Genomic DNA, 27,929 nt, shown 5'->3' with positions numbered 1-27,929 from the left:
TCTCAACTCCCAGCCAACCATGTACATTGTGAAGGTTGTGTTAGTTGTAGTTTCGCGTGGACTGCTAAAATTGACTTTCGCTATCAGAATCACTTGTGCACGTTTAAGCGCAGATGTGGATGTTTAACTTTGAGAATGATGCGGTGTTCAGTGCGTGAGGTAAGTCTCCTCATCCAGTTGTTATTGACAACACGACCGCCTCACGGATGCTTTTGAAATGTCATTGTGCCTCAGTGGTCTGGTTTTATCATTTGCAGGGCGATATGAATATTCCTCTTTTTGTAAGTAACGTAAATGTAGATGAACTTATAGGTATAAATAATAGAAATATCTCTTTTTGGTTAATGATGACAGTTTAAAGGCTAATGGTTAGTATTCTGGATCAATGAATGCACTTTCACACCCATTTATTAAAACATCTAGCACAACAGTGTGGAATATTTGGTGAGATTTTGTGTAAATATTATTATTTTATGACTTGTTTATTCAAGCAGGCTTGTTTTGATTGCTCTCTGTTATGGCAATTCAAAGGTGTTAATGCTAACCATGCTAACAGTGACATGAACATTGAATGAATGGAGATCAGATTTGTTTATCTAAGCTTTATAATATTCGCAAGACTTTAATTTGTCTCTTAAAAGCAAATAAGCCAGATGAGTCTACCCTTTAATAATACATCATTTACTTTATTATTAAAATGCATGTCTAGTGGTCAAAGATCTGACTGGGTAACTTAACCCTATTTAGCAGAAGTGTGTCAGTTCTAAAAGCCCGGGTAAGGGTTAATACACTTTACAGTTTCAAATCAATTTTAGAAGGAATTTTAAATATTGTTTCATATAAATATTACTTAATTGTATATACTGTATACTAGATTAAAATGCATGTCTAGTGGTCAAAGATCTGACTGGGTAACTTAACCCTATTTAGCAGAAGTGTGTCAGTTCTAAAAGCCCGGGTAAGGGTTAATACACTTTACAGTTTCAAATCAATTTTAGAAGGAATTTTAAATATTGTTTCATATAAATATGACTTAATTGTATATACTGTATACTAGAGAGAGAGAGAGAGAGAGAGATTATAAATTATATTTAATAAGTTTACCTCTTAAAACTATATTTCATCTGTTAAAGGTTTTTTCCACATCATCTCAAGAATTAAGATCTAATCATAACCTTCATCAACATTCAAGTGGATTTTGGTGTAATATGGTGTTGGTTTTTTGATATTGTGTATGATGGTAATAAAAATCTGACCCTCCTCATTTTTCATTTCCATAATAACATATAATAATAAAAATAATACATATAGTGACAGCAATATTGATAGCATTTCTTTTGTACATAAAACTTAATTGTACAAATACATAATAAATAATTAAAAGATTATGTATATTATATGTTATATTTATTTGATAGATTTCTTCCCAGTGGATATATATTGCTGTACATTTCACACTGGAATAATTTTTTTGTCCTATATGGACTAAAACGAAATAAAGACAAAATTAACAAATAAAACAAAGCCCATACTGATGGACCACAATGACTGTTTTTCTTATAAATGTACTAATAGGACACTTTTGACAAAAGCATAATTAAATAGTACATTTGTGATCATCATGATTTATTGTTGTATAATAAATATGTGGTTTCCTGTTTCTCTCATCAGATATTTATCATCACAGAAATGTGCTGATGTATGGGCTCAGCAGTTTGGTAATAACATGTCGTCCACTGAGACTGCCAGGGAGTTCCAAGCTAAAGAGCGCAAATGCAGAAATCAGCTGAAGAAGCGATTGGCAAATGCTCTGTCAAGAGATCTTAACCGGTAATTAGCACCTTTAACATGAAAGACCTTTGCTATTCTTTTTCAAAGCTTGTCTGAAATTTTCAGAGCCTGGAATATCATTGTTGTTATATGATGCACCCTTATAAACCAGTGTAGTCAAATCACGCCAACCTGCTTTAATGTTTACAGCTCATGCCGCTCCCTTCGGTGATTTCATATGCAAACTGTGAGCATTTGCTTTATGTGTACATGTAGTCTGCGAATTAAAAGTTAGGAATTAAAAAAAAGAGAGACGTTTTTATTCAAAATATTTATTAAGAAATTTTTTTATTAGGACATTATTTTAAATAAATAATTCTGTTCACCAGTGTAGCATTAAAAAAGACAGCATTTAAGGAAAAATAGACTTATTGTTTATGTATGCACAATATGTCAGTACCACACATCTGATATTAGATTTATTTACTTATTTATTTATTTCTGTATTGATATTGATATTTTTCGTCATCGGATAGCATTTCGATTTCGTTATTGAATATTAAAGGGGTCATATGATGCTATTTTAAAGATCATTATTTTGTGTATTTGGTGTAACAGAATATGTTGACATGCTTTAATGTTAAAAAAACACATCATTTTTCAAATACTGTACATTATTGTAGTTCCTCCGGTCTGGATCAGCCTTCTCTTTTAGATAGAATAAATCCTTTTGTGGGAGACTTTGAGCTTTGAGCTTTGTAACTCTGCAGATCTTATACATGCACAAATAGCTACATAACACGCTAAAGAAAAGGAAAAATAGAAATCGCATCATATGACCCCTTTAAATTGTGCATGCTCATTTCCTCTATTTTTAGATTTACATTACCTTTGCTGTCATCTGACACTCAATTAATTAAAATTTTAGAACCACTAATAATTAAATTATTACTAGTAATTTAAACATTGTTGGTTTGTAATCTCATCATGAATATTCATTTTTTCCACACTGCACATTACATTGTTGTGATGCCTAAATTCACTTAGCAGTTAAAATGATTTTAGTTTTCAGTGTTTTTTATTTTTAATTATTTTGACAAAATAGTATTTGAACTGTAATATTCGCCATTTATTAGTTATTGCCCATAATAATACAATTATTATCAACTAAATTATCAGTATTGGCCAGAACTGTAATATTGGTACAACCCTTACTATTGTTCTTTTGAGTGATGAAGACTGTTCCATGCACCACTAGTCTTGAAAGAAGAAACCAAACATGTTTTCAGTGATTCCCAACTGTTGAAAGGTACCCTTTTTCATTCCAAACTAGGGCTGCACGATAAATCGCATGCGATATTTAACGCGCATCTTGTCAGAAAGCCGGTTCTGTAATCAGCGGTAATGTGAAAGCAGGCACGTGATGGAGATTTACCGCTGATTACAGAACCGGCTTTACTGATAAGATGCGCGTTAAATATCGCATGCGATTTATCGTGCAGCCCTATTCCAAACTGAAGTTCACTGTAGACTTTTGCCATCTGTAAGCTTGTGGCATCACACTTGGTGCTGTAATTAATTACTACTGATGGAACAGCAGTTTTAGTGCAACTCCCTTCTCCACTTCTTCATCTCTCTATGCTTACATCAGAGGAGAGAGAGGACTGCAGTCACACCAACACCCAGCACCAAGGCCTAGGGCAATTTGGGATTCTGGGTCACCTAGATTAGTCGCACTGCAGTAGAAGATGCCAAAACGATGCTGACAGTGATGTGGATGTGAAGTTGAAGGGAGAGATTTAGTACCTCCAGTATATGTGATACTTAATAATAGTTTTCCTTTCCTTTGCTCTTTCTTGGACTTTATATGCTGCAGTACTGTAGAAGCCTGTCTATGGTTAGTACCAAAAATAATAAAAAAGGTAATTGCAGCTTTATATCTTACAATTGTGACTTTGTGTCTCACAGAGTGACTTTATCTCTTATTTCTCATAATTGAGAATTATTTCATAATTTCAACTTTATATCTTATAGTGTGACTTTTTATTCATATTTTAAACTCAGGAGGAAACAGGCCTCCGTAACACTATAGAACCTTAGAATAGAAATGTATGTCTGTTTATACAGCAGTTCTAGTGAAATTGTTAGTGTTAGATTACGAATTTTGGTTTTCAGCCCAGATTTTGAACCACTAGGCTACATTATTTTTGCCTATTTTTTCTTGCATTTTCACACCTATTTTTAATATTAAAAATCATTAATAAGTAGCATAAAAAAATCTCTCAGCAGTGTTTTGCTGATTGAGGCAAAATAGCAAGGGGTGCTGACTAAATGTTATTCCAGTAAAGGAACTGCTGCATTTGGTTTTATGTTATTTTGATGAAGATCTCGTTCTCTAACAGGCTGCTGCAGGAGGAGCAGGAGACTGACGTCACTCTGTGTGGGGGTTCTGCTGTTCGGCTGAAGGCCCACAGGGCGGTGCTGCTGGCCCGAGCTCCTCACCTCCTGCATGGAACCGAAGCAACTACACCTGTTATTCACCTGCAGGGGATTGAACCTGCAGCCCTCAAGGACTTTATACAGTACAAAATGGCATTTCCTATATTTCTCTACACCAACTTGATTATTACTATTATTAATTGCATTAAAATTAAGGTGTTTTTCTTCCTTTAAAAATGTAAAATAAAACCATGGATCAGTCTTGTACCAGTCTGTAAAAGACTTGAGCTACATATGTTTAGTAAAATATTACATGTTGCGCTTTCTGTAACAGAAAAGTGTACACAGAAGACAAGTGCCTGGTGAAGGAGAATAGTGCCTTAAATATACACAACGGCCACTCGCTGGTTGTGAACGGCACTGCTGCAGACGGCCATGATGTTGACTCTAAGGTCAGCTCTGACCCAGGTAAGGACACCTTTTCCAGATACAGTTTACATATTTCTTTCATTACTGATTTGATCCTGAAATCATATTACTATTTACTGATATGTTCTGCCCACTGGGGCTGCATTGGTGCTAATGTCTGAATGTGAAAAGTAAGAGCCACCATTACATGCTGTGGCCGTGTCACTCATTCTGCTTAATTTTTGTTTGTTTGTCAGGTTCAGAGCATTTAGAGCCAGCATCAGGGCTTGGGGCAGATCTTTTGGCTCTGTATCAGAGGGCTGATATGTCTGACATCAGCATCCAGGTGGCAGATAGAGTCTTTTCAGCACACAGGTAAAATAATCACGATCAGCTTTCTGCAGCTCTGGCATACATTTAGTCATTTGCTTGTATCTGCTTGTATTTGCTTGTAAAGCTGGTAGTCATTTTCATTTAAACTAGTAAAAAAGGAAGTTCTAGAATTATGGAAAATTTAAAACAAAATTATGGCTTAAAATCATGAAGAAATATTTAAGATTTCTAGGCCAGTAATCAAATAGGCAAATATGTGACCTTGTAACCGTACAGTGGAAAAAAGGTCAGGTTTTCTTTCTTCCATTGAAGCACAAGATGCTCTTTGAAACCTCAGGCTCCTTGATCCTCAGGTTTTACACAAGTTCATGCAGCTCAAGCAGGGGCGCCTTTAGATAACCAGAGGTCCCTGGGCTACAGCATTGCAGTAGGCCTCCCTACCCCAAGTAAAAATGCCACTAGGCCATTAGTCAATTCATAGACATTTCAATTTGTGTACAAATAAATTCAAATTACATGACTTTAGATACTTTTCTTCCTTGTTTTTCTATCTGAAAAGTCCTTGATAACATCAGTAAAATCCAAAATTTTGTAAATAGGATTTTGGTGCAATGGGATGTATCCAATTTTTGTGCAATAGGAACTATCCACTGTAACCATAGTGATGTCAGTGATGGCAATGCAAATGTGAAGTCTTACCACATTTGAATTGACAAAAAAGTCGAGGCGCAAGTTCATGCGTCACATTAACTGACAACAGAGTGAGAGCGGAGTATTTGAGTTGCGTACAGAGCTTGGAAGACAGTGACTGGATCAAAAATCTTCAGATGACACACAGATTATATTCACACCTTTGTAAGTTTCTCTACACATATTTATCAGTAAATGTAAATGCAATATAGCTTGATGCCGATAGAAAAAAAAAATCTCTAATATCAGCCGATACCTGGTCCTGTGCATCCCTAATTTTCAATCAGTGCTGGACGGTCTGACTTCAGTGAAGTCAGTTTATGTTGCTAAATCATAAATGCCCAGAAGGTGGCAGAATTACAGTTTACTCCTTCATGAACCAGTAAAGGCGAAACTAATCAGAAAAAAAAATTGTTTTACTACGTGAATCTAATCTAGCATTGAAAACCAATATACAAAACATCATATTTTGCATACAACACACTAATCTGTAGTGATTAATCTCTAATGATATGCGTGTACAACGCAGGTCATGTTCTGAAGATGAATTACAACACTGTTAAAACTGTATAGTTTTCTGTCATTGAGTATTTCGTTGGCACCTTTGTTTGGTGCTGCAGAGGTTAGAGCAGTTGCCATGACCTGTTACTATAGCAACAGGCTCTCCCTCATCATCAGCCGGGAGCAACATCTCTGCAGGTTTGGGTTGTATGGATGGAGAAAGACGTCTGCAGTCCTGATCAGTATGTCAGACCTGAGGTGACTGCTGCAGATCTGTCAGGCTCACTGCAGGATACACACACCGAACCAGCACTGATAATCCCTGTCTCATCTCCCATTCACTTTCATCAACCCTCCCTCATCTGTCCATACATCTCCCATGAGGATGATCTTTCATGACACACATATGTGCCTCTTGCGGACACACACAGAATGAAATGCTATATAATCAGCTGTAATTCACTGTAAAGCAGGTACATTAGCATAACTTTGTTTTAAATAATTAGTGGGGACAGTTTGGGGTTGGTTTGCACAGATGTACTCGTGGAACTTCACGCATGGCTAGCTTATGAATATTAAATGGAACTTGTACAAATAATTTAAAATTATGCTTTAAAGTAGATTAATTAATAATATGGATTTTTCTAATCTGAAAATGAAATGATAACATTTTAATTAGAAATGTCCAAAAATCATTTAAATGACAATTTTGGGAGGGAAATGAAGTGTTATTAATTTTTTTATTTTACATAAAACAACATTAAAATATTTTAGAGGGAGCAATAAATCTTATTACTTATTTAAAGTGCTTAACTTTCATGCATGGCTAACTTATGAATATTAAATAGACCATTGTACAAATATATATATATATATATATTTGTATTAATTTGTTTTATAATTTGAAACTGAAATGACACCTGTTACAATTAGAAATGTCCAAAAATCATTTCTCTGGAAAACTGAATTGCTGTTTTTTTCACATAAAACAACATTACATTATTTTAGAGGGAATAATAAATCTAATTAGCCAGTTAAACTTATGACATATCCAATTTGTCAGTGTCATTAACAGCCATTGACTGTCGCTGAATTTTGTAGGTCAGTGGATAAATGTGTGTATCGTCAGTTAAATACAGTTTGATTACCATTGGTCCAATGGTAATATTTTCGCTTTGAGTATGACACTTTCAGGCTTCTAATCTGCCTAAATGTAACCAGTAAATAGCAGTTTCACAATAGCAGTTCTACGAATTTGTGTGAAAAGTGGGATTTTGTTTTATCATTTTACTGGAATGGATATCAAGCTGTGAAAAAGCAATAGAGTGGAGTGTGCATCTGAGGGCTGTCTGACAAATGAACGAAATGGACAACAATTGGAGATGCTTCCTCTGAAATAGATCCATCGCTGCCACAATCTATTCATCAAGTGAGAACAAAATTGACCAAGGCAAAAAAAATGTAGACAATTTTTTTTGGAAGTGTTATTTTTAGCCTCCCTCAGTCATCACTGTAAAAGCTGCAGTTTGTTCTGAGAGGAGACCAGGAGCTAGTGACACATTAGAAAAAAAGAATCTATTTATAGTGAATGTTTATGACATATGGAGAATAATAGGGCTGGTGGCTGAGAGAGAGATAAAGGAGGACTGGGAGGGAGAAGAAGATGTGGGACAAAAGAGAGATTATAGAGCATATGAATGTATGTACCAGCTGTATGTAATTCTGCCTTCAGCGAAGTTTCTACTTATGGCTTCAGAAATCGTAATTATGATTTGGTGCAACAAATGAAGAGCAAAGGTTGTGCATTAAGTGTGTAATTTATGCATTATCTTTTTATTTTATCATTCATGTGCTGCTGTAGAGGATGATGGGAAATGCAGTTTGATAACACAAGCCTGTTGCCTCATAAACTGGTTAGATTAACCGTTTTTATGAATAGTTTATGCTATTCTTCATGAACAGTACAAAAAAATCCACACTTGACCGCAAAGAAAATGTGAAAATTAATCATAGGGAAATGTGTCAAAGATATTTTCTTTGTCTGGATCTATTCACTTACTAAAAAGTACCTAAAAAATGTCATTTATGCTTGAATACACATTAAAATGACTTGAATACACCTCTTAAATTTATAACATTAGAATAGCATGTTAGCATTTTTGCTGAACAAATTTTGCATATGCACAAAAATTAATGTTCAGTATGTGCCCCAGTTTTTGTTATGGTTCGGTACAGTGGGGGTAAATAAAAAAAAAACAATACTTTTTTTATTTATTAAAAAATTTGCTTGCTGTCAGGATGGGCCTTTCTGCAAAATTGAAATGCATGCATGAATTTGTAACATTTACAGGTATACAAGTATACAGCCATAGGATGTAAGTTGTGCACTAAGGAAAATACAATTCAAATGCATTAATATAATACAAAGCACATCTAATATTGAAGACAGTTTGCATCATGCACTTTTCCTGCAGCTGGTCTGTGTGCGCTATTTTTCAGACACGTTATGTTATGCACACAGAGAAGTTCCTCACATGCAGTGGTTCAAACAATACTGTATTCTTTTGGCACACACGTGCACCCATACAAACATTTTTTGGTGAAAATATGTGTACCATTACACCTCTAACATATAGTTATATTAAGCATAATCTTTTCTTATTTTTTATTTAAAAATATCTAGTTATGTAATGAGACTCTAGGTGGCACAGGCAGTTATCTTTAATGCAGTCTGCTAGCTATCATATTATCCACTACAAGGCACAAACTGATTGGTCTCTGTTGCATCTGCAGCCAGTGAGCTTGTTAATCAACATTTAAAAAAATTGGTTCAGTGTTTGCTGTAAGGAAGTGTTGCAGTGTGCTATCAGAAACCCTCCACCTCCCCCAGCTCCACTTGTGTAGATCTGCTATGGGTAATTTCATGTATGCTATCAGTGTGTCTCACATTCTTGCAGCATGTCTGTGTATGTATTGGCAGTACTTGCTCTACAGCATAGCAGATCAGTTCTGCAAAGACCAAATACATTAATGTTGTCATTTCCAAACCATCTTGTCATGTTGTCATAATAGAAATATATTTTAACAAAACTGCTTAATAATATTTGAAAATAGTATACAGTAAAAGTTTTTCAAACCCATATGAAGTCCACAAACATAAAAAATAGTACATTTCTAAGAACTTGGAGCATTTGTTTAGAACTATATTTTTAAATGATTTTTCTGTTTCTTTATCTTCAGGACAATGTTAAAACCTAGTTAATCAGCTCTCTAGGTTTTAAGTCAGAGCCACAGTCGTCATCATTTTCTAAAATAATTCTTAAATAAACCATTACATCTCCCTTCCCCAATTTCATGAGGTCTTCTTTATTTTCTTGATTTTTTTTACCTACATTCCCAAGCATATCAGTCAGTGAATAATACACACAAATACACACATGCACATACATGTCCTGGGGCTGCTTTACAAATATCGAGCCGGGGTAATGTGGTGTGAAGCGTGTGTGAGTGATAGGGGAAGCTGACGTTGTCTGTCTGTGTGTGTATGTGTGTTTCTCCTTTCCCACAGGGCCATTCTATGTGCGCGCTCAGAGTATTTCCGAGCAATGCTGTGTGGCAGCTGGATGGAGAGTTTGCGTCAGTGTATCACTCTGCAGGGGTAGGTTATGCAGGACACCCATCAACATGGGATATATGATTGCAATATAGTACAAATACACATATCAAATACTTTGTCATGCTTAGAAGGGAAAGTATGCGTAAAGGGTACTGTACAGCCAGCCAATTATTATAATAAACTCTATGTAGCTCTTGTCAGTCCCTATTTTACCGATTTCTCTTACTAGAAACTCTTGAGGTTCAGGGCACCTATTAATGTTTTTTGCTTACCATATATATTAACCTTGATACTGCAGGCCACTTTAACAACAGTTGATAACCACTTATCTTCACAAACGGCTTTGATCTCCAGTTAAAGGTGACATATCATGAAAATCTGACTTTTCCAGGTTTAAAATGGTATAATCAGGTCCCTGGTGCATCTACCAACAAAGGAAACGTGAAAAAGATTAACCCAGTAACTTTGTTTTGGTAAGCCTTTTTCTGCGCAGCAGCTCATTTGCATTTAAAGAGACAGGCCTGAAAAACAGCGCGTTTCTGCTTCTATATATAATAAATCATCTGGTGATGTGGCAAAGGGATCTCATTATAATATTACCGCCCCTTAATCTGTAAGTGTCCACCCACAGTGCCGTTATTGTGTTTTCGCAAGTGACAGCGGTGTACTAGTTCTAATGCCATGGCGAAAGTTTGAGCAAAGCATATTACATATTGTAAAAAGGGGCATAATATGTCTCCTTTAATTTAAGAGGTCATGTGTGTGATCACACATGTCCCAGAGTTCAGCGTGAGTTCTCAGTCAGGCGTTCTACCAGATGAGGATCTTCCAGCCTACCAGCTATGAATATAATTATTCATAACTCAGTCTGTATCTGGGAAAACCAGGATACTTTGTGTAGTGTTTCATGCCAGGCGGTTCAACCCATGATGTGTGTCAATATGAGACTTTTTTGAATTTTAGTCCATGTATGAGATCACAGCTGATTTTATTCTAAAACCACATTTAGCTTTTACTGTAAATGGTCAAAGAGCAGGATAGCATAATACTATTTTGTAGCTCTGTGATAACTTACTGAAAAATGTATTTTTATTTTTATTAATATTGATAGTACACTATAACCCTCTTCATCAGAAGATCTTCATCTTTGGAGCTTGTTCTGATAGTTTGATCTCTGATTCTGGCTGGTCTGCAAGAGTAGGTAAAGATGTAGGTGGTGGCCAGAAATCCTCAATGGTTGAATCTTGATTTTGCCATGCTGTGACATAAACTAAATATGTCCACCCCAACTTCCTTTTTCAATAGGAAATACATCAGCAGAGAAGTAAAAATTGTGTTTTGCAAATAATTTAATGGGGTCTTTAACAGCAGATTTTGGGAAAAAGAAAAAAAAAACGGATCTTGCTAACACTTATAAAAAGGTCTCATTTTTTAATGTTAGTTAACTACAAACTACATAATTAACGTGAATACTTGTACAGCATTTATTAAACTTAGTAATCTTACTACCTCAGTAATCATAGTTTTTTACTACGTAACATTAACAAAGATAGATTCATGTTATAAAAATATATTAGGAAATGCATTAAGTAATGTTAACAAATAAAGTCTCATCATAAAATGTTAGCCCAGTCTTGAGTTTGTAAAATGTCATATAATCTGAATTTATTTAAAAAAAAAAAATCTTTCAATCAGTCTGGGTCCAGATGAAATGGAGATTCTGCTTCATTTCATGTATGGTGCCATTCTAGACTTCCCACCAGGAACAAATGTCAGGTAAAGACCCTCTGTAGTGACATTTCCTCTTTTCCAGTGTTATAAATGCAAAAATGCAATGGCGAGACTTCGCAGAAATGTCAAGATGTGTGTGTTTGCCTTTGATTTCAGTCAGGTTGTGTTAGCAGCAGACATGCTAGGCCTGGAGGGGCTGAAAGACATGGCCGAGATGGTCCTGACTCGGGACTATTGCCACTTTTTCCCCAAGGTAAGCGAGAGGATGGGGTCACGGCACACACATTCAGTCTATTAGAGGTGAGGAACGTAAATAGTCCTGTTAAGCAGCGAGTCTGTTGTCAGGTAGCACCATCATCGTGTAACTTATAAGCCTTTAGGGACACACTATGTGATTTGTATTTGTGAGCGAGTAAAGTCTGGGCATTGATTCAGCTTTTGTAGAGCATTTAATTTGTCAGCCAAAAACACATGGCCCTATCCCTCTGGTGTGGCTCCAGACGAGGATTCCTCCCATTTAAGTTCCTCAGATATGGGTGTAACATCTCTCTCTTCAGCCATATTTTGCCATTTTTTCTACTTCTCTTAGAATAGAAGCACTGCAGCAGACTCACGCCATGTTTACACTGCAAGTGCAGATTGTCATGAGCTCTCTGATACAAAAGCAGTAGTGGGAGGCAGCATAAGTCAGGAAGCATAGTGTTTGACAGCCCTCTCAAAATTTGTGAAAAGCTGTTTTGTTTGTGCTTCAGAGTCTCTCATTCTCACTCCCACTTTTCAAGACCAGCTTTAAGACCAGGCTAGTTTGTGTCCTTTCAATTAGTAATTTCATCCTACACAGAGATAAAAGATGAATGTGTTTACTCCCTCTCCTCTTTCAAAATAATTTGACTGTTTAAGTATAGGAAAGACTTGATTAAAGGTATATGGAGAATTTAGTCTTTCCCCTACAGAAATGCATAATACTTTTAATATACTATTCAAAGATTTTGAATTTGAGGTTGTTTTTTTTATGTTTTTGTAACAAATCTCTTATTTTTACCAAAGCTGCAGTTATTTTATAAAAAATAGAGTAAAAATATTTTATTGTAAAATATCTTTATGCGTGATGGTAAAGCTGAATTTTCAGCAGCCATTACAGCAGTCTTCAGCGTCACATGATTCTTCAGAAATCATTCTTAAGTTCTGATTCCTATCATTATCAATGTTGTGCTGCTTAATATTTTTGTGGAAACTGTAAAACAATTTTTGTTGGGATTCTTTAAACAGCATTTAATTGAAAACAGCATTTATTCAATTATTCACTTCATTTTATAGCAAATAATGCATTTTTTATTTATTTATTTAAACAATACACTTTGCCAATTTCCTATTAACTCGCATAGAATCAATTAATGCAGCAGAGGTCTTTTCTCATCTCACTCGCACAAATATTGTTTTTACAAACTCCATCAAAACACATGCAAACACAATATGATATATAGTAAAATTAAATAAAACAACATTGTTCACACTTTAAAAGGACAAAGGCGTATGCAAGTCTCATATCTTTAAACAGTTAACACCTAATTCTATAATTATGTCAATAATTCAGTGGAACAGACATAATGCTTTTGATTCCATTTTGCAAATATCTCCTTTTTGCCTGATACGTGTGTCAAGATATAGTTTTTTCTGTAGTTCACATTGATATTTCTGTGATTGACGGTGATTCGCTCGTGGGTGATTTCACTTGTTAAACTTCATTGACCATAAAATTGTACCATACAAAGAATAGAATGGCTTTAATTTTCCCCTTATATGATTTGTAATAACCTGTAAAGAGGTATTTCTCCATCATTTACTGGTAATCAGGTGCTTTGTGATAGCAATTTTTTTTTAAATAATCCAAATATGCCAAAGTTTGCAATCTGTAGCTTTCAGGAATTTCTTCAGATTAACTGTGATTGATTTAAGTTGTATAAAATGGAATTAAACACAAGCTCAGACAGCTGAACTCTACACTGTATATTAGCTTATGACAGGTTTCAGGCTATTGATCCACTAAAGTTTCTAAGATGAGGTGTGAATATCAAGAGTCAGTCCTTCTTCTCATTTTCTTTAGCCTGTTGATGGGGTTCAGAGATCTATACTGGAGTGCCTCGCCATTACCCACTCTATAGGCCTGCACGATCTCTACTGCTCCTGTGTGAGGTGAGACAGTTTTTGCACTTCTGTGGATGCTACTGCTTTAAATAATGGGTTTTAAAAAACTCTCCCTTCTTTTCTGATTGTACTACTCCATTAAGAGTCATACTGTATGTGTATACTGTACAGTGCAAATGAATTACTAAATAATAAATGACTAAATAAATCAATAAATAATACACGTTTCAAAAATGCTTTCTATTTCTGAGGTTATGCTTCTGTCCAAATGTGGATGCAGTCAGTTTTGCAGATATTTATTAAACATTTAAATCAAACCCATTTTCACATCGAATGTTAATGTTTGGCACAATTGTTAAGCCAAAAAAATAAATAAAAAGATGGAGATTGGCCTTTTGCCTATAAAAGAGTAGGCAACTCTTTATCAATATATTTTTTTGTCTCTGTTGTTATAAATGTGCTTACACTTACATCAGTTTGCTACATTAACGTTTGTCATTACATCTTTAACATTTGCACCTTTGCATAAAATACCTTTTAACAGTTAATAATGAATCAATTAAAAATCAGTCAAAATGTACAGAACGTTTTGTTGTTACAGTTATTTTTATACAGATACAGTTCTTTTTAAGTATTCATTTGAATTACATTTGTAGTCAAATATATGTGCAAGACTCCAGACAGAAGTAGATTTATATAGTTCTGTTTACTCGCTCGCACAAAACCAATTCTGTTTCTCAGTGCCTCAAAACATGCAAACCAGCAAAAATTACAAATTTTTACAAAATATTTCTCCAGCACCTTATGGACTTGATCTTACATCTTTGTCAAGTCTGGGTTCTTATCAGTTTTTATTTTTATGTATTTATTTATTTATTAATTTTTTTCTTGTGTGTGTTTCTCTTTAGAAAAGTACGTAAAAAAAAGGACCTCTAGGCAGTACAAAAAGACTGATTTGAATAAAAAATTGTGGTTTAGATTGTGGTGGCAATGCAGAACATTTCTCAATAAAGTCCTCTTTGATTTTACTCTAATTTTGTAGGGGTAACACAAATAGATAGAAATATTAATAAGTATGTGTCCCAAGATTCTTTGACTGACAACATGGACGGCAGAAAAAAATAAATATTTGGCCTTTAATAAGTTAGTACCATCTCCATTACTTAATTAGTCAACTCTGTCATTTACTTCCCTTTGCTCTAAACTCAGCGCACTGCGGTAAAGCAGCTCAGAGAAGCGTGTGAATGTAGGTCGGGATTTTTCCAGTGTCTCAGAGATAGAAAGAGAGAGACTGTGTGCGTGTGTGTTGTTTCTGTGATGTTTTGGTGCTGCCGCCGCAGCGGGTAGGAGGGTGAAGAGTCATGCATCATGATGAGAAGCTCTCAGTACAGCATCAGTGATCTGATGATAAGATAAGCGCAGCACTGCTGCTTTCAGTTCAGTGCCAGCTGAACCTGCTGCCCTGGTGTTACTAACCTAGATCATTGGGATAACTCTTCCAGAAATAAAATGTTATTTGTATAGAGCTTTGCACAATACACATAGTTTCAAAGCAGCTTTACAGAAACTTATAATGTTAATGTTTTTAATACCTAAATGCCTCATATAGTTCACATTTAGAAGGTTAGAGTAGTTTAAATTTGTCACTGACATAAATTATCAACCAGTTGAGATCTGCTATCAGTATATAATGCTTTATAAGTATACTATATGTGTATGTGTAAAGTTGGACATATACATATAATAATTTCTGTTTAGTTATTTGTTTTATGGTAATCTTGAGGATTGTGACACATGACAAACCTAATAATTATTAGGTATTGTTTATCACAGTCATGATTTAAAATGATTCATATCAGGATTTAAGATTTTGGTTGTTTTGCCCACGCTACACTCTTAAAAATAAAGGTGCTTCAAAAAGTTCTTCAAGCGATGCCATAGAAGAACCATTTTTGGTTCCACAAAGAACCATTCAGTCAAAGGTTCTTTAAAGAACCATCTCTTTCTTACCTTTTTATAATCTGAAGAACCTTCTTTCGCCACAAAGAACCTTTTGTGAAACAGAAAGGTTCTTCAGGTGTTAAAGGTTCTTTATGGAACCCTTTAGACAAAAAGGTTCTTCTATGGCATCGTGAAGCACCTTTATTTTTAAGAGTGTAAGCAGTTCTGTCATCATTTTCACATGCTGTTTGAAATGTTTTTTCTTCTCTTGTTTGAACACAGATGTTTGGCATGAATATTTTCAGATTTTTTTTATATTGACAGATTTATGCTGACAAGATCCCAAAAAAAAAAAGACAATAAAACAATAAAAGTGCTACAAAAGTAGTCCATATGACTAGTGCACTATATTCCAAGTTTTCTAAGGATGTATGATAGCTTTTGTGTGAGGAACATGCTGAAACTGAAGTTTTACTAATAACCTTAACACTTTTATGGTACAATTTTGTGCTTTTTGAAGTCTGACAGAATAAATTATTACTGTGCCATACTGGTTGTATGGAGTAGACTGGACATTCTTCAAAACGTCTCCATTTGTGTTACCTACACACACACACACACACACACACACACACACACATACAAAACTACAGGGTTGGAATGACACATAATTAGGTAAATTATGAAGGAATTTGAAGGAACTATGTTTTTTTTTTAAGCTACAGTGGTCAAAATTACTTTTGAAGGTTAGCAGGAATTGTGCAGGAAGTAAGTTTCTGAATTTTACTTATTTGTACTTGAAAATGAAAGCAATAAAAAAATAAAAGTTTACGCTCATTGATGTGTGTTTCAATCTACAGATGGGTAGCTGAGCACTTTGTGAAGTGCTGGTCAGAAAGGAATTTTGCCCTCCTCCCTCCAGAACTACAGAGAGATTGCCTTAATACTGTCACCAAAAACATGGTTTGTAATACTCAAAGACATATATTTGTTTTCTATTATGGTGGGGACTTTCCTTTGACTTAGTTTTTATACAGATCTAATGATACTGAATTATTCAGTATGCTTACAAGCAATTTTTTAGTGGGAAACAGCATAGACAACAACCTATATTTTCCTTCATTCCTTCTGCTTCTGTCTGCATCCTATAGTACAATAAGACATTGTTGAGATGAGCTGTGGCCTCTGTTTTGAGGATGGCTATTGACTAAAGAACAATTAGAGGACTTGATTGAGTGGCTTTGTGTGTGTGTGCGCGCGCTAAGCCCACAAACAGCTCATTCACTTAACCCATAGTCTGGCAGTCCCCTAAATTTCTCTCACGCACACACACAGACACACAGACCCAGAATTTCGGCAGCTGCAGTCCGCCAAGTGTAGTTGTATAACACTGGGTTTTCCCCCTCCTGATTTCCAGCCGTGATGTAAACCACTGCTGAAGCAAATTGGATTGCACTAGGAAATTTGCAGTCACTAACAGTGCAACCAGCATGTGTCAGAGGAAGCAGGGAAAATGGATTCTATGAATGAGACAGTGTTCATGATGATGTTTTTCCAGATGGTGTAGAGTATGTGTGTAACATTGTGATGTGTTTCAGACGGTGCAGAGTGTAGTATCTCTGCTGTGTGGCTGCGAGCAGCTGATTGGCAGCCTGCCGGAGGTGAAATGGGCCAAGCAGGTGCTGAGTCTGGCTAGTGAACTGCAAGAAGAGTGTCTGCAGATGATTGTCACACACCTGCCCCAGGTCACACACACCGCTGCCTTCCACGATCTCCGAAGGGTACGACCAGTCGACGATGTTTAGGCATAAGATATAAGATGTCTTATCAGCTATGACAGTCAGACGTGTACCGTTTCAGAGAGAGGAGTTCACACGTGACCCCACTCTACTGAGGAAGGTGTGTATAGCCGTGCGGGAGGGCGTTACTGTGGAGAACTGCTGTGACCTCTTTACTGCTGTGAACCGACTGAGTGGTGACCCGACTCAGGTAGACATTATCACAGAAGATCAAGCCAATCAGGAGGAAGTGGAGGTAAACTAAGAAACAGAACACTACAAGCCAGCGTTTAATTACAACCCAGATCATTTAGTAAATGAATCATTTATTTTTATTGATCCAAACAAAACGGTGTTCTATATCCACACAAAACAACGGACAGCTAATATGTTTGAAAGAAAAGCATAGTAGGTTTTCGTAAATAATTATAAAATAATTATTCTGAATATAATTATTTATTTCACAGAAATAATTTGTTTTACATAATTATCCATTCTACAGAAATAGTGTTTAAAAGAATAATGTTTTAGTGCAAAAATATTGGTTGTTTTCACCTTGCTCTCATAGTTTTGATTTGAATACATCCCAACTAGTCGGATGGTCACATGTGGTCTAGCTGCAAAAGTTCAAATATTTTAACGCACACAAACCTCTGATCTGAAAATTCTGAATATGCATATGGTCAAAACTTCACACAGCTCCCATACTACTCTCCATTGGAAGTGAATGTTTGTTTGTTGTTTGTCAGAATTAATATATTTTCTGTGCTTCAACAAGTAGTGCATACCTGAGCACATTCTCTGTATTTAATGGCACGTGTACAAGGCACCTCATTTGATCCTGGGATTTAAACTCACCTATAATGTACGTGGCCAGGCTGGATTACAGTAACTAAACAGTAAACAGTACGTGACACTACAAATAGAAAAGGTCATGGTTAAGAACTCCACCTCTCGTGGTTATGGTGTCACTCTGTCATTTTCTGTTTCTCTCTGCCCATCTCTGTCACTTCCTGTCTCTTTGTGAGTTAATTCACATCCCAGGGGAAATGGCAGAATGGATTAGTCTGAAAAAGACCAAGAGTCGTGGGTGTGGCCATGTCTAATCTGGCTCTATGTCCATTATAGAGGAAAGCAGGGAGGGACAGGGGGAGAAATGAACTGTGGATGGAAAGTCTGAGGCAGAATACAGAGGTCTATTTTTAATGAACATTCGGTGCAGAAGGCGGGAACACAGACTGCAAGTGACATTATCCATTTAGCTGGAGAGGATCCTGTTAAGGGTAGAGGGCGGCAACGGCGATCGGTTGCCAAGACAACCAGCCTTTGAAGCAGCTGCTGATTCGCTCCTGTTCTCCTGCTGTTGTATCCACCCTCCCTCCTTCTCTCTCTCTTTTTCTCTGACTTGCTCACCCTCTCTCACTCATTCTGTCCCTCCGGTAGCCATTCAGGCGTGAGCTGTGCTCGCTGCGCACAAAGCTCTGGACCTTCCTGCTTCAGTCCTTCTTTGCAGTGCGGCACACACAAGGATGGGACGCACTACAACCCAGATATCGAGAAAAAATACTAGCAGGTAAGGAGAGGAAGGAGAAAAGGTAAGAATTTAGCAATAGAAAAAGAAAGGGGAATGGAAATTAAATGTAAATAATGTGGGAATATGGTAAAGAATAAAAAAAAAGGAAAATGAGAGCGAAAATGAACAGCATTCAATGGAAGCTTAGTGTTCAAAACCATGCAGCAGTCAGAATGCGCTTGTGTTCATGTGTGGAGGAGGAGGGGAGTGTATTTTTTTTTTTTAGTGGTCCAGTGCAGTAATGAAGAGCCCTCCTTTGCATGGATAGTGGGTAGCCAGTGCTAGTTAGAGAAACACCACTAGATAACTTCCTAACTCCTGTCAGTCCATCAGCACAGCCATCAGAACGGATCTCTTTAATATGACCCTGTGATGCTTTGAACATTGAGAGCTAGAATACAGTTGCATCAAAACATTAAGCATTTCCAGAGGGGTTGGGGAATGGGGTCCACGATTAGATACAATGGGTTTTGTGTTGTTGTATTCTGCAGGTGGAAATATACAGTATATGTTAGAGTATAAATTATGCATTGCTTTGGGTGTCATGGTCGTGCTTGCATTCTGCTTTCCCTCACATATATTAAGGCATGCAAATGCAGTGCCTGGTATGCAAATCATACGCCATGCAACAGCAAACACAAACACTCAAGCTGCATTCTTTCACCGATGCTATTTGATCTATGAATTAGTTTTTGGGGATGAGAACAGTGAAGTCAGAGCTCAATTGTATTGCTGGGAAGAAAGCCTAGATCTTTTGTTTTTTCTAATGTTTTAAAGAATGCTCTGGATAAGCTGTGAGATGATCAAAGGCTAGATCTGTGCTGAAGGAGTAGGAAATCAGTGGTTCTCTGCAGAACTGCACTGCCACTTTTACTGATTGGGGTTGTGACTGATGGCAAGTCTGCAAGTATTTACGTGTGTGATTGAGGAAATGTTTGGCAAATGTTGATTATGCAGGAGTGGATGTTCTAATTAAACTGAAGCTGTCTGTAATCTAAAATTAGCCTTTACTTTCTTCCTCCCTCCACCAACCCTCTCAGCTGCTCTTGATAAAGGAGACTGTAGACGGCTTGGAAAAAAACCTGTGCTCACCAGCTCTCAGGTAATATTTTATTCTGTTGCTTATTTTGGTAAAACTGAAAAAACGATATACAGATACGTATACTGATAGTTTGGCCCAGGTTGATTAATAAGCCAATATTTAGTCATTTTGAGGTTGTCTGCATCAACCAATAAACAGAAGTAATCTTTTTTTATGTAAAATATGTTCTTTTAAAGTAAATTTAACAATCCTATTTGCTTTCATTAAATTGTAAAATGTATCTATCTGCATTATTTCAGCCATTCTGCTTTCTAGATATCTATATCAGCATCAGCCATTAAAATACCCAATATCGGTTCACCGCTAGAAATAAAGTGACTGGCATAGGCTCTGCTGTGAGTTCTGATTTTGTAAGGTTTTCTTTTACTGAAAGACAAGCTGATTGAACTGAAATTTAAAGGCTGTTAGATGAGAGCTGTCTCATCACAACAACGTTAAAGGGGTCATATGATGTTGCTAAAAAGAACATTATTTTGTGTATTTGGTGTAATGAAATGTGTTTATGTGGTTTAAAGTTCAAAAAACACATTATTTTCCACATACTGTACATTATTGTTTCTCCTCTATGCCCTGCCTTTCTGAGTGATCTGAGAAATGACAAACAACAAGCGCTACTCTACACTGCCCAAAACTCGCGTTTTAATCGTCAGTGGCAAATCCTTTAAATGAAAACGTACTTACAGACTGTGAGTCAGAACTGCCGGCATTTTAGTCTAACGTTACTTTCCCAGGATCAGTAAACAGTCCTCCATAAAATGTGCTGCACACATCTGAATATTTGGGTTGAACTGTTCTGGAACAGTGTTGTAAATACAACTTAACCACTGATTTCTAGTCGTGTCCTCTTTTGGAAGGCCAAACAAAGTAGTTTCGCTTTCACAACGAAACACACGGCGGGCTTGAGTGAGTGGTGGCGGGCAGGCTTGAGAACGGCGCGGCAGGTGGATTCGACGAAGGAGCGGCCGGTGGGCTTGCGGCAACCACATGTGATGACCCTGGGCTGGACTCCGCTTCGTCCACGGTGAAAGACGATCCGGCGATCCACAGCGCGAAGTTTATGTATTTATGTATTATGTATATAACCACTGATTTCTAGTCGTGTCCTCTTTTGGAAGGCTCGTGACGTAGACATGTGGGGTGTGTTAGAACGAGCCGTTTTAGGTAGGCGTGGTTGACTCCTTAACTTTTATAAAGAATATCTCTTTGGATTTGAGACTTTAGTCTTTGCAGCTTTACAGATCTTCTTTATGCACCAAGAGCTTGTAACACTTCAAAGAGAAAGGAAAAATTGAAATCGCATCATATGACCCCTTTAAGGTTGATTCAGGGAATGTACTGCAGAATTACTGATCCTGAAAACATAGTTGGATTCCCTGTGAAAAATATTTTCTTAAAGAGAAGGTCAATATTTGTTTACTTTAAGGATGACAGAATCATATAAGCTGAATCTTGAAGCTGCTGTTGTTAGGGCTCAGCAATAAGGATGGCCTGGTAGCCCATAAAAAGTTGAAAATGTGAATGTTTCTCTTTCTGACACATAAATATGCAAGTGTTTTCGTGCTAAAATATAGATAGGAACTACTGGCTTGGCAAGGCCAGTTGAAAAAAAAATCTAATTATTGAGCCTTAAAAAATAATATGACCAAAGTGAAATGGATACAGAGACCTTGGGCTAAGGAAACAGCTGTCCTTCGGTTATGTTTTTTTTTTTTTGAAGAATGTGCTTTTTTGCCTTTAATCCAAAGATCATGGTTTTGTGCTTTATGCTCTTATATGTCTGAGATTACTGTATCAAATGGGTTGCTGATCTGATTAACAATGAGCAAAGCCATCACAGTCTTTCGTTCTCTCTCTGTCTCTCTCCCATCTGCAACAGAAACCTACAAAATGCCTCTCGGGCACTTCATCTCCATGTGATAGCCCTTCTTATCCTCCTATTAAGGTATCACAGGGTCCACGTGCTTCCCCTGCAAGATCTGTAGCTGCAGCATCAGGCACCATGAAGTCTGATGCTCTGGGGCCAACAGCTCACACGGATCCTGGGAAAACAAAAGCTAGTAACAACGCCTCACTCAGAAGTAAAAATGATAAGGTTAAGCCAACTCAAACGCCAGCTAAAACCAAGACTATGTCTACTGTTAAACCAGTGTTGAATGGCACTGGTGGTGGTGCTCCACGGGAGAATTCCACCGCTTCAGGTGCCCGTGGTTCACCCACAAGGAAGACGGTGCTGGACAGGAAGCCAAACCCAGGAGCAAGGCCAAAGTCTTCCTCTGCTGGGTCTGGTCTCTCGGCAGGCCAGACTAAAGGAGGAAAAGTGCAGAAGGACACAATGTCAGGGAAGGATCTGCCTCAGGAATCGGTCAGCAATGCTCAGAATACCCCATCTAACTCTGGCAGCACCTCACCAGACAACAGTGCTGGGAGTCCACAAAAGAATGGCCACAGTACACCGACAGGTAAATTTACCTTGATTCATAATTACCTTCACACCACACTTAATTAAACTCTACTACATCTCAAGTTTACTACTCGACTACATCTACTTCCTTGTTTTACTGTGAAAAGCCAGAGCCAGTAAAACTGTTTGAGCAGAAAATCAGACCTGAAACAGCTTTTAAGTAAAGAAGCTATTCTCAGTTTCTCAGATTAGCTCCTTATATTAGAGATAACCCCCTCAGGTTTACTCTTCTGTCCCTGTAAGTAGAAGTTAATTAACAGTATGGTCTGTGCTTCTGAGTTTCAATAAAAGTTAGAAAATTAGAACAGGAAAGAAAGGATAGGGAGAGAAGGAATGTACTGCAGTTGAGAGGGTGAGAAAATTCTGAATCTTGAAATCCAGGTAAAAATGTAGATATCTCTCCTCTTTTCCCTGCTCATTAGCTGGCGTGAGTGACTCAGAGAGTCTTTGCTCAGCAGAGTAGGTTTTAGCAGGGTATGCCAAAATTAGCTTGTCATTAAGCTGCTTAGCACAACTAAATTTGTACATGCCTGTTACCTTGCTCACAGTTCTTAAGGAATGTAGGTTTAGATAGCACAGAGGTTCTGCAGGACATATACCAGTTTACAATAAGGTACAACAAACATCACAATTCTTGTTTTTTTTCTTTCTTGTGTTGATACCAGGATTTTGATGGATAATGCTCTGTTTAATTAGATTATTGGGCTATATATTAAACAAAATTTTTTTTTAAATGATTAGCTTGAGATTGTTTTTAAATGACTATATTCTGTATTGTCAACATGCAATGTCATTTATAAAAATGTTGTGTTGTTGTAAAAACTCAATAATCATTTTAAATTGTAGGTCTCAGGTCAAAACTTCAAGCCAAGGCAACAACAAAATCTCCTCTGACCAAACCTGCTCAAAAAACAGACACTGATAAGACTAGCAGGTGAGTTGTTCTGTGAACAACCAGGCTGTGATCCTCACACATGTACCACTATTTTTTCTATCTCCACTTTCTTCCATCTGATAATCTTTGGTTCATCATTGTGTTGCTACAGCCCCACTAATAAATCAAGCAAGACTAAACCTATCACAACCAGCCGTGCAATACCTGGAATTCCTACATCCCGCTCAGATCCAAAGAGCAAAAGCACTGTGTCGGGCCTTTCAGATAACCATGGCAAGTAATACTCAGACTTCAGATCTAATAATAATTAGGAACTAATAATCATTTATTAGCAGTAACAAGTTCAAGTCTTGTCTGTTTCCTCTTTTAAACAGCTTCATCCAGACCTGGTTCAGCCCTTAGCTCTAGAAAGCCTGCCTCCCCAAGAAAAGAGGTAGAGAAAGCTATATCTAAACCTGCAACTACAAAGAAGACCACAAAAGCCATCCCTGAGTCAAAGCCCAGTATCAAAGCTTCCACGTCTTCCTCCAGGCAGTCACCTGCTGCCACAAACAAAACAGGACCTAAACAGAAGGCTCCAGAAACACTTCCAACAAAATCATCTTTAAAATCCTCAGGGGCAGTCAAAAACCCAACTCCTGCTGGCTCTAAAAAGCCAGGCATTGCTGTGAAAGATTCAGTATCCAGCCCTAAACATTCAGACTTAAAAAAGGTCACTCAGCAGTTGAATCCAGCTTCTGCTGAAGGTAAGACAAGAAGCAAGGGACTGTTTACACCTTCTCGGGAGAGTTCCAAAGTTGTTCCTTCCCTTGAACAGCATTCACTAGTCAGCCCAGCTGTACTAGACCAGCCAGAAGCAGTCCCCAAGATTATATCAGGAACTTCCACTAAGGTTCAAGATATGGAGAAAAGCAGTGATCTAGTGAGTAAATTAAGTAGCAAGGAGATGAAGATTCAATCAGTAACTCCGGACATACATACATATACTTCTGGACAGAGTGAGGTGAGCGGAATTAAATTGACCACAGGCAATGCCATTCCACCCCATGTCACGGGACCAAAACAAGGCCTCAATTCCATGAAGTCCTCAAAGGACTCAGACCTCCCTCCTGATACACCTTGCAGTCTAGGGAGCATTGAGACACCCCTAGAGGACTCATGGAATGGGCTTCATCCCCAAGTTAGCCCAGAGTCAGAGACTGGCAGTGCCACTACTTCTTCTGATGACATAAAGCCACGGTCAGAGGATTATGATGCTGGCGGCTCGCAGGATGACGACTGTTGTTCCCATGAGCGTGGGGTTTCAAACTGTGGGACCATGCGTTGCCCTGACTTCCTGGGTCGCAGCAGCAGTGACACCAGCACACCTGAGGAGCTCAAGATGTACGAGAGCGGGGCTGGACTACGTGTGGAGGTACGGCTCAGAGGACGAGAGGCAGAGACTACAAGCGAAGAAGAGGTAGGGCGTCAAAGACCACGATCCTGGATTAGAAAGGATGAGGTGCCAATGGAGGAGGAACCTTGTGAAATGGATACTACATTAAAAAACTTGACGGGTGTACAGGACCACCAGCTTTTCACCTCTGAAGAAGAAGAGGAAGAGGAAGAAGAGGAGGAGACTGAAGATGAAAGATCGGAAGTTGAGGTGTTACCGAGGAGAATGGCTCCCCCAATTGCCGAACCACCGGCACAGTTTCAAGGTATTGTCAACCTTGCATTTGAAGATCCTGCAGAGCAAGAGAATGAGCAACCAGAGTACCATTCAGCCTCTAACTTCCGTCGCTCTGTTTTACTCTCGGTGGATGAGTGTGAGGAACTTGGATGTGGCGAAGGAGGCGCCCCGACTCTGACACACCAGTCAAGTGATTCCTTTACACATGGCGATGTCTTTGACAGTGAACCTCACGATTCTAAAACAGACTACTGCTCCCAGCAATCCACAAACACAGTGAGGGGCAACCATATCTCCAACCACCAGGAAAATGAACAGGAGCCCAAACCCACAGTATTGCTGACAGAGATCCGGGGATCTCCACAGGAGGATAGTGCATGTAATCAATCAGATGCCCCTGTGCAAGACAAAGACGCCAGTGATGTTCCTGCTCAGGAGCGCCCTAGTCACCTGGACCTCCGGCTGGCGGAACAGTATGGCAATCTCCAGTCCAAACATATAGACAGCAGAAAAGCTGACTTGTGGCTAGACTTACCTGAGCCGCAACTGACTGCGAGCTCACCTGCACACTCTCCAGCAGGTAATGTATAACGTTAGAGCCCATCTCCCCCTACTGCAGCCTCAGAAACATCCACTCACAGTCTCCCATCCTGACCCATTCCGCATAAATATTCAGACAATTCTTTTGACCGCCAATCATCTTCAATGGGGTACATCTTGATAGCTCATTGATTTAGATAGTAGCACACTACTGCCTCCTTTTCCACCTTCCTTTCATTCTCTTATTTAAATGTCTATCCTTTGCAATCTAATATTTCAATAAGCTAGTATACACACAACTAAATGCCTTCTCTGAGGCACTATGCCCTAAATAACGCAACTAACAAGTTTACATGCTTTACAGTAAAATTTTTACAGTAAAATATATATCTGTGTGTGGTGAAGTATGCTGAGTCAGACCATCTGTTTTGTGGCATTGCTGGGCAGTCACAGTTGTACCAGTACAACTCAGTAGTTTTTGTTTGTTTGTCATTGTCCATACTGAATAGTAAGCTTCTTCCTCGTAGGCCAATATGTTGACTTTTCCACAATATATATATATATATATATATATATATATGCACAAATATATAGTGAGCTAAGCTTCCTTTTAATATAACACACATAAAAGACCACACCTTCTGCATAGACCATGTTGTTTCGAATGTGTTAGACCTATATATTTTTTTATACTCAATATCAATGTTGAGTGTTTTGTTGTCTTTATTTTTTAAGGCTCTGTCTGTTAAGTCACCAAACCAGGAAATCTTGCATGCTAATACTGGGTTTTGTTATTGATTTTGTTCATTTATGAAACTCCATCTATGTTTGTATCCATTTTTGTGTTTTTGTTTTATATATTTCTTTTATTTCTCATTCACAATATATCACACCATTTGTAGTTCTGTAGTAGATAAACATTTTCTCAACTCTAGATTTTTATGTTGTAGATTTCTGTAGAACTATTAATTTTTTTCTGTATGTTGTGTTTCTAGAAAAACAATCTCAAGGTCTTTCTCATGTCTCTCTTTTTTCACACTTGTATGATACCAATCACTGTTAATGTTTTTTTTGGAGTTTTATCTTCACAAAAAGCATTTCTTGCGTTTGCGAAGTAAAACAATAAGCATTATTTTGCCAGTATGGCCCTTATATTTTCAGTGTATCTTTAAGTTAAGACTTAAGAAACATAAAAAGCTAGAGAATTCATATCTTTTGTATGTGAACAAAACTTGTTATGCTGGAGATACAGTGGCTGGCAAAACAGGCCTTTTACTGTTATAGCACTTGTGAACAAAAGAGACACATTCAGTGTAGGCTTTCCTCTGTGCATCACCTTTATGGCAGCTGTCCATCCTTTTCCTGAATTCAGAAGTTGCTCCATGGATAACATGGAAGGTCAAGAGTTGCTCCATGGAAAACTTTGGATTTGCACATCTGCTTAATTGTAATGCATGTGTCATTGAATCAAATCTTGATATGGATAACTGCCTAAGACAAAGTATATTTTATTTCATCTGTTTAATCTTTAAAAGGATTAATATTTCAAGCTTGTCTTAACTGCATCATGGAGGACACAGTTGCACTAGGGGTGATTTTGTACATCATGTGGAGCTAGAAACAATGCATGTCTTCAAGAAAAATCCCGTTTTTTTTTTTTTTTTAAAGCCCACATAAGGATAAAACACTTGGTCATTGTGCAGTATTGTCAATTATTTTTAGGGGAATTTGATGGTTGTGACACATTGGATCAAACCTGCACACATGACCGGCGGCCATCTAAAGCCCTGTCCCCCATTTACGAGATGGACCTGGGAGAAGCCCTCGAACAAAGCATGGATGCTGACAGGAGCAATGATCCCCAACAGGAGGAGGCACATCAGGAGGGTAAAGGTGTGGAGACAGAGGACAATAAAGAGGAAGTGGACAATGAAGACAGTAAGTTTGCAGAGAACGACTGGAGTCTGCTGCGACAGCTACTGTCTGACCAAGAATCCAATCTGGGCATCATAAACTCAGTCCCAGAGGATTTAAACCTTGCACAGTACTTGATCAAGCAGACGCTGTCCTTGTCTCGAGACTGCTTGAATGAACGGGACTACTTGTATCACGAAAAGGACACATTTAAGCGCTGGGCCGAGCTTATTTCTCCACTGTTGTGTACCAAACAGGGACGATTCTAGGATTTTCATTTGGGGGGGGCTCAACCCCCAGTGAGGGTATAATAATAATAATAGCCTAATAATAAAAAAAAATATATATAAATAAAATAAAAAATGTTTGATTAATAGGGGTGGTATACTAAACTTACTGCAGTATTCCACTGTATCGCAT

The 27,929-nt window shown here is 37.6% G+C and overlaps 1 protein-coding gene across 1 annotated transcript; it reads left to right on the top strand.

The window, feature by feature from the left end:
- On the top strand, positions 1 to 27,778 carry LOC107730686 (uncharacterized protein KIAA1107-like). Its single transcript, XM_016541563.1, has 19 exons — positions 1 to 159; positions 1,672 to 1,830; positions 4,173 to 4,352; positions 4,544 to 4,677; positions 4,875 to 4,992; positions 9,710 to 9,799; positions 11,453 to 11,533; positions 11,645 to 11,741; positions 13,593 to 13,681; positions 16,435 to 16,537; positions 17,173 to 17,355; positions 17,435 to 17,608; positions 18,796 to 18,925; positions 19,966 to 20,027; positions 21,904 to 22,486; positions 23,335 to 23,422; positions 23,535 to 23,656; positions 23,758 to 25,635; positions 27,318 to 27,778. The coding sequence occupies exons 2-19, from the start codon at positions 1,727 to 1,729 to the stop codon at positions 27,776 to 27,778; spliced, it is 4,677 nt and encodes a 1,558-aa protein (XP_016397049.1). The 5' UTR covers positions 1 to 159; positions 1,672 to 1,726.
- The last annotated feature ends 151 nt before the right edge of the window (positions 27,779 to 27,929 follow it).

This window comes from Sinocyclocheilus rhinocerous, unplaced genomic scaffold (genome assembly GCF_001515625.1).
Source record: "Sinocyclocheilus rhinocerous isolate Xijiao unplaced genomic scaffold, SAMN03320098_v1.1 scaffold1179, whole genome shotgun sequence".
Classification (NCBI taxonomy): Eukaryota; Metazoa; Chordata; class Actinopteri; order Cypriniformes; family Cyprinidae; genus Sinocyclocheilus; species Sinocyclocheilus rhinocerous.
This window is presented reverse-complemented; position numbering and strand designations above follow the sequence as displayed.